This window comes from Hevea brasiliensis, chromosome 14 (assembly GCF_030052815.1).
Source record: "Hevea brasiliensis isolate MT/VB/25A 57/8 chromosome 14, ASM3005281v1, whole genome shotgun sequence".
Taxonomy (NCBI): Eukaryota; Viridiplantae; Streptophyta; class Magnoliopsida; order Malpighiales; family Euphorbiaceae; genus Hevea; species Hevea brasiliensis.
The window spans coordinates 12387221-12395297 of NC_079506.1; the positions used below are offsets into that span (position 1 = coordinate 12387221).

Sequence of the window (8077 nt, forward strand, 5' to 3'; positions counted from 1 at the left end):
TATAGCTGACCCCAAATCTTTGGGATAAATGCTTAGTTGAGTTGAGTTGAGTTAATGAAAATTCCCGCATCCTCTTGATAGATTTCCAGACCCAAGAAATACTTCATGATTCCCAAATCTGACATCTCAAACTCCAGCTGCATATCCCTCTTGAATTCAGTTACAAACTTGTGTTCAGTTCCAATCACAAGCATATCATCTACATACAGTGAGACCACCAGCTGAACTCCATTCTTGTCAGATTTTATATACAAAGTTGGCTCATTGTCACTCCTCCTGAATCCATGATGAGTCAAGTGTGAGTCAATTCTAGCATACCAGGTTCTTGGAGCTTGCTTGAGTCCATAAAGTGCTTTCTTGAGCCCATAAACCATGTCTTCTTTCCCAATAACTTCAAATCCCTCTGGTTGCTGAACATAAATTTCCACAGTAAGAACTCCATTCAAAAATGCAGATTTGACATCTAGATGATAAACTGATCACCCATTTTGAGCTGCAAGGGACAGCAGCAATTTGATCGTGTCATGCCTAGCTACAGGTGCAAAAGTGTCTCCATAATCTACACCAAGTAACTGAGCATGTCCCTTTACCACAGGCCTTGCTTTGTGTTTGTATACTGAGCCATCTGGATTTACTTTAGTTCTATAAATCCATTTACCTCTAATAGCATTTCTCCCTTTTGGCTTAGTGGTGAGTTCCCAAGTATCATTCTTTTCAATTGAAGCAATCTCCTCCTTCATGGCTTGTTGCCATTCTTCCAACTGAATTGCTTCTTGAAAGGTCACAAGTTCAACCTTTACCAAATTGCATCTCTCATAAATTTTAGAGAGAGGTTTAGTCTTCAACATAGGAGAATCAATGCTGCAATCAACATCTTCATCAGAAGCAACATTCGAAGCTTCATCATCATCAACTTCAATATCACTAGAATCTGAATTTGACTTTTGGTTGTGAGTTTGATGCCTCCATATAACTTCTGGTCTATCCCAATCCCAAGAAGCTTCTTCATCAATTTGTACATCTCTGCATATCACAACTTTATTTATTTTTATATTATAAATTCTATATCCCTTGGATGTTGCTGCATAACCCAAGAAGATTCCCAACTCTGCTTTATCATCCAATTTAACTCTCTTGGCATCAGGAATATTCATGTAACAGATAGAACCAAAAACCCTCAAATGTTTTGCAGAAGGTTTAGTCTTAAGCCAAGCTTCTATGGGTGTCTTACCTTCAACCGATCTAGTGGGCAACCTGTTGAGTAAATACACAGCTGTATACACAGCTTCAGCCCAAAACTCTTTAGGAAGTCCCTTCTCCTTCAACATGCATCTAGCCATTTCAACAATAGTTCTGTTCTTCCTCTCAGAAACTCCATTCTGTTGTGGTGAGTAAGGCACTGAAAGTTGATGCTCAATTCCTGCTTCCTCATAGAATTTATCAAATTCACTCGAAGTGTACTCTTTTCCGTTGTCAGACCTCAAAGCTTTAATGACACATCCACTTTGCTTCTCAACAAAAGCTTTGAATTTTTTAAAAACATTGAACACTTGACTCTTTTTGCTTAAAAAATACACCCAAGTCATCCTTGTCAAATCATCAATAGACAAAATGAAATATTTGTTTTGGCTCAAGGAAGGAATGCTCATGGGACCACAGACATCAATATAGATTAACTCCAACTTCTTTCTAGCTCTTTTAGACTGATTACTTGGAAAGGATTTTTTATGCAATTTTCCAATTGACAACTATCACATACTTCATTACGGATAGAGATTTCAGGCATATCCCTAACCATGTCTTGATTTTGGATAAACCTTAAGGACTTCAGATTATAATGCCCAAACCTTCTATGCCACAACCAATAATCATCAATTTTAGCACTATTCACATGTTGAGATACACCATTAGACACCAAGGGAAAACTATTATCAATCATGTTCACCTTGACCAATTCACAGCCATTAACATCATAAACATGACAGCATAAATCTTTGAAATATAAGGAATAACCCTTTTTAATCATTTGAGCAACACTTAAGAGGTTTTGATCTAAGCAAGGGATGTAAAGCACATCAGGAATGCATTTAATACCTTGCTTGGATTGCACAACAACTGTTCCTTTTCCCTCAGCTTGAACCAACTCACCGTTTCCAAGCTTCACCTTAGTTCTGAAAGAGTTATCTAAATGAGCGAACAAGCTTTTATCTTTTGCCATGTGACTTGTACACCCACTGTTAATAATCCAGGTGAGTTTGTCTGCTTGTTTGAGTGATTGTGAAGCCATGAATAAGTGATTATCTTGCTGCCTGGACTGATCACCAGTGAAATTGGCTTGTTGAGCTGGTTGTTTTTAAGCCTTATATTGCTTAATTCTGCAATCTTTAGCAATATGGCCATACTTCTTGCAATAGTGACATTGGACAGGTTTGATTCCCTTCTTCTTCCAACAATCTTTCTCAAGATGGTTAGTCTTGTTGCAAGTAGAACAAGGTGGGTATTTCCCTTGTTTTTCACCCTCCTTTGCACTTTCAGTTTGCTTCCCTTTGCTGTCCTTTTCTTTGCCATTTCCATTTCCTTCTTTTATTGACCTTCCCTTTTGCTTTGCAACAAATGCCTCCTCAGAAGCATCTTCTTGTCTTATAGCTCTTCTCTGCTCAATAGCTTGCAATGCATTTACTAGCTCAGCCAATGTAATCCTCCTCAAGTCTTTAGAGTCCTCCAAAGAAGAGATCTTTGATTCAAACCTTTCAGGTAAACTAACCAAGACTTTCTCCACAATTCTCCTGTCAGTTAACTCTTCACCAAGAAGCCTGATCTTGTTAACAACATTCATTAGTTTATCAATATAATCTTTTAGACTTTCAGACTCTTTCATCTTGAGAACCTCAAATTCCCTTCTCAAGTTGAGTATTGACATTTGCTTTGTCTGCTCACTTCCTTGAAACTCAGCTTTAAGTAAATCCCAAGCTTGCTTTGCTGTCTCACATGCCATATTTCTGGAGAAAATCACCTCAGAAACAGAAGCATGAATGCATGACAATGCCTTAAAACCCTTAGCACACTCCTCACTTTGAGCTTTTATTTGTGCAAGAGTAGGATCCTCCCTCAAAGGTCCTGGTTGCCTACCTATTTCAGTCGCTTCCCACAAATCAAAGGCTTTAAGGTAAGCCTTCATCTTGACAGCCCAAATAGCATAGCCTTCTCCAAAAAATGCTGGTGGAGTAGGAGCAGAGTATCCACTTGAAGCCATCACTCTCAGCTCTAGTGTTTAAGGTTTTTTAGCGCAAGGAATTCTTACTTGTTTTCTCTCTTTGTTTCATGCCCTTAAGATCATAAGGAGCTCTGATACCACTGTTACAATTCTGGAAGTGAAAACAGAGTAGAGTAAGTAGATAAAAAACTGCAAAGAACCAGTTTTTTTGAAGATAATACTTCTCTCATATGGAAAGTTTATTTTACAGGTTATATATATGCAAAAAGAGAGTTACATCAGTCAATACACACCACCTACTGCTCTAACAACTACAGCAGTAATTAAATAACAACTCTCAGCAAATTAGGCAGCAAATTAAGCCCAACCATACATGACCAAAAGAGCTGTTACATCAGTACAAAATACACAGCTGTGAGGACATAAACATAAACCAAAATAGCTTTTAAGTATCTAGGAAAAATCTCATTACATCAACAGTTATAACAGGCTTAAAATGGAAAGCTAAAGAAATGATAAAATAAGGAAGAGGAACAACAACATCACATTAGAGGAAAACCTCTCTAGTAGAATAAACATTGTAAATAACTAAAAAATCTCTAAAATGCCTATGGTACAGGAACAACAGGAATTGAATTTTCTATTGGCTTCTTTACATAATTACTCTTTGGATTGTAGCCGTGGAGAGAGAGATTCTTCATTAGATTGATAAGAGTCATGGGATTAGTAGTTTTCTTGATCGTCAAATCATCATCACATTTCCTATCTCCTGCTTTTATATGCTTCTGCACGATAAAAATAGAGTTGCAAAATTAGCAACTAAAAATGAACAAACATTAAGCAGAATTCAGCTAACTTCCATAGCAGTCGGCAAATTTAAAATGGAGCACTAATACAATTCACAGCAGTCATTCAATTTTAGTTAAAGTATCTAGGCAAGACTTAAGGTTTAGTTGTTGTTGTATCTAGGCAAGATCCCTAACATTGCACAGCAAAATTCATAGAATTCAGCTACTAGTCCAAACTGATAACAATAAGATCATGATTTTAACAATTGCAAATTTTAGGGAATAAATGCATCTTCTCAGAAGATGCAATGGTCAAACCGGAATTGTTGACAAAACTATAAGGCTAGTTTTCGAGAGTGAACTTGCAGAAACTCACCATTTTCGTGTATCTCCATTTGCAAAGTTGCAGGCTTATTGTTCTTTTTAGTGTGTAGAGATTTCTCTCGATTTTCATAGAAATTGAAGTCATCTAACAATGAGGTCTTAGCTGAATAACTCTTAAATATATTCAGCATTTCCAAACCTTGCTAAAGTCCAATCTGCAAATTATTATAACAAATCGTGTCAATCCAACCTTTAATATATTCAACAAGAACAGAGGCCACCATGCACAAGTTTCTATTCTAGCAGCATCTTTTGCCAGATATATTGAAATATCAAGCCTAAATTGTATAGTACAACCACTGAAAATAACAGAAAAATGGCAACATACTCTGCTAAGTTGAGTTTTTAATGCAGGGGAACCATATGCACAGCATATTGCAGAAGACTTCCACAAATAGAAGCTGTCGTGTAAGAGAACAGGTCTTTTCTCAAAACCACGAACTTCAAAAATAGAGAGTAGTTTTTTTTTTTTTTTTTTTTGAGGTTAACATGAACTTAAAAATATTTCTGCTCCATTCCCAACATGACAAGATCAGGTATAACAAATATTCATTGTAAAGCAGTACTACCATGAAGTAAACACAATTTTCGACAATCAATATGTATTTAGTTCTAGCCATATTTCTTAAAATATAATATAACAAATTAGAAGATGTAAATGTAGAGCAGACTGGCTTTCACAACAGAAACATCAGAAGACAATTGAGTTCTAAAGCAAAGGAGATACCTCTTGAGTGTCTCTGCTATAAGTTACAGGCCGCCTACCATTATTTTCAAGATCTCTGTTCTGCTTCATGGAATGCTGCATCTAACTTCTTATTGCCATTTGGAGTGCTTGCCCATACATCATATTTAATGCTCTTATGAATGTCATCTTCATTGTAAGATTTGATAACATAGAACTTAGCATCTGCGTACTTAGTTTCAAAATCTGGTTTGTTATACTGATCTCTTTGTACAGTGATTCCCAAGTCTTCCTTGACAGCAGTCTCCAGAGAAGGAAATTTGTTAGAGCCCCTAGGACCAGAAGTTAGTTCATTTGAGGTTTCAAAATCACTGTTTTTATAGAATCTGTCTCCAGATTTATTTCTATCATTTCCATTCCATATCCTTCCGTTCTGTCTATAGTTCATAGGACAATTATGCGGGAATGGACCATGTTTTTGGATAGAAAAAGGAGGCAAATTTCCTACAGGATGGTATCCTTTCGAGAGACCTGCTGAGAAATCAGAACCCAATGCAGACACCTGTAACAAAAAAAGTTAAATCAGCAAAAACACTCAAAACTGAAGACTAGTGATGACCAACAAGCACAACAAACTTCAAAATCAATTCTTTTTGGGAAAGTTTAAAGATATAGAAATAAAAAGTAAGAATATTTCATACCTTGTTTAAAGGTCTGATTGCTTGTGTATTTGTAGACTTGATTTTCCAGCAGTATTGTCATTAGACTTCATAGAGTTAAAACCACTGGACTTGGCAAAAGTAGAAGCTGATCCATATTTTCCATTTTGAGAACCAGTATTGCCATTTGAGACATCACTAAAATATGCTGAATCCCATGAATAGCAAGGCATGGCTTCTGATCCATAGAAAACAGGATGTGGAAGGTATCCACGTGAAGAAAAATATGCTTGTTGACCAACACTTTGCCCATCTACCCCAACCACTGCCCCAGAAGCATATGGATTAAAGCAGGTAAATAATAGACTAGTGATCCATTGTCTGATTGCACCCCTGATGTGATCAACCGATACACTAGTATCAATTATCAACAAGACACAATAATACAAAATTACCCTTATCAGCCAAGCAGAACGAGACATAGTTTTGCCTAATTTTTGCAAATAGAAATGAAAGTATACGTCAGAAGAACATACCATATGAGATCCATCTGCTTGAAAATAACCATGATCATCCAATTGTGTGAAGGATCCATTATACTCTGCAACAAAGAGTAAGTTTAAGAAATAATATACCATAAATTAATCTAATTCTCAAATTATAAACTTCAGGGCTGCAAATCAAACTGAAAAAAAAAATCTTTAATTGAAGCAAAGTAAAGTAACTTAATATTTTCAAAATTATCATGCTTGAAGACGTGCTAAAGTATTATCTTTTCATTTTTCACATGATTGCACCATTAGCCTAAAAAATGATTCTGACTATATGGAAGTCAACTAAGAAATATGAGTACTTAATCACAAGGCCGATTAACATCATCCTATGCAATACATTGAGGAGTATATTACCAGACATCTCAAGTCTCAACTTTACTGAAAACCTATTATATGAGTACTTTTAACTAAGATTATGGCATTCCATTTAATTGACTTTATCACAACTCCAAAAGATTATATATAAGAAGAATATATAACCGTCTCAATATCCCACCTGGGTAGTAATAATTGTAACTACTAGTCAGTGGATTGTAAATACCAAGGTCTCCAACAGACTCTTGGTCAGTCTCCCCTTTGATACTAGAATTACCATCTACTTCACCTTTGGTATTAGAAGTAGCATCCCGTGAAAAGCAACTGAATAAGAGAGGATACGTTTCTCAAGTTCTGTTCCAGCGGCAATCGTCAATCGATAAAAGCCCAAGTTAACACCTGCAAACAGAGAGACAAAATAAATAGCAAAAGTGTTAGTCAAAGTCAAAGCACCAGTACTTTCACACCAAAAGTCTTACGATTTAGCATTGTATTTTGATGGGTGAAATTATTTTTTTTTGAATAAAAATATTATTTTAAATATTATTAAAAAATAATTTTAAAAATTTATTTTATTATTTTTATATTTTTATAATTAAAATAAATTTAATTTAATTTTTAATTATTTTTAATATTTTATAATTAATATATTTTAAAAATAACTTTTTTAATAATAATTTTAGTAGCAATATCAAACCAACCTAATTCAACCGCTATCGATAAAACAAAATATTTATTCTTATAAAAATTGAATTTTATTGTTTTCCTTTTAATAATAAAATTTAAAAAAAAAATCTCATCTTCAAAAGCAAAAACGCTTGTTGCACGCTATCCAGTGTCCACCAGGCACACGTTGGCAACTTACACAGAACGGGAAAAAAAGACATTCAGATTCCTCTTATTTTTAATTAATTAATTAATTAATTAATTAATGGAAAGCATAAAATTCTATTTTATTATTATCATTTGATAGTTTTTTTTTTCTTTTGAGATAAAAATCAAACAGAAAATGGAATTTTGTATATAAATTATAAAAAAAAATCCCCGGAGAGAAAAATCAAATGCAAATTCTCAACTTAAAAAAAAAAAGAGATCTTTTTGAGTAAAAGTGGGAAATTCAATATATATCGTACAGAAAACAAACAACTTTCAAAGATTTTTTGTTTTTAAAGAGGGGGGAGAGGGAAATCTGCTTGGTTGGAGAGAAATCGCGAGAAAATGAAATTTCATGACTTCCAGTCCGCATAAATAGAATATCAATTTGCAAAATGGAACATTAAAAAAGAAGTCACCGAATCAAACTACTCATAGAGAGCAAAAAAATTAAAACTTTTCATTTTCTTTGATACACATACGCTACAGAGGAAGCAACAGAGGACTAAAAACGAAGAAAAATGAGAAATCAGAAGCGGACCTAGAAGCGACGGATCAAGGCCGATACGAAACCGAGAGACCCGATATGATGTGTCCGGAAAACT

At 34.8% G+C, this 8077-nt stretch overlaps 1 protein-coding gene across 1 annotated transcript; it reads right to left on the reverse strand.

The window, feature by feature from the left end:
• Positions 1 to 5159: 5159 nt before the first annotated feature.
• LOC131172762 (YTH domain-containing protein ECT4-like) lies at positions 5160 to 7088 on the reverse strand. The gene is made up of 6 exons (XM_058134282.1): positions 7079 to 7088; positions 6889 to 6998; positions 6267 to 6331; positions 5810 to 6144; positions 5695 to 5720; positions 5160 to 5633 (listed from the first exon to the last, which is right to left on the reverse strand). The coding sequence occupies exons 1-6, from the start codon at positions 7086 to 7088 to the stop codon at positions 5160 to 5162; spliced, it is 1020 nt and encodes a 339-aa protein (XP_057990265.1).
• Positions 7089 to 8077: the final 989 nt, after the last annotated feature.

Bases quoted from the DNA above. Each gene is read 5' to 3' on its own strand.
- LOC131172762 (XM_058134282.1), bottom strand. The intron at 6,145-6,266 runs GTATGTTCTTCT...AATTGATACTAG, and splicing joins AAGCAGATGGATCTCATATG to TGTATCGGTTGATCACATCA. The intron at 5,634-5,694 runs GTTGGTCATCAC...TTTTTGTTACAG, and splicing joins TTTTGAAGTTTGTTGTGCTT to GTGTCTGCATTGGGTTCTGA.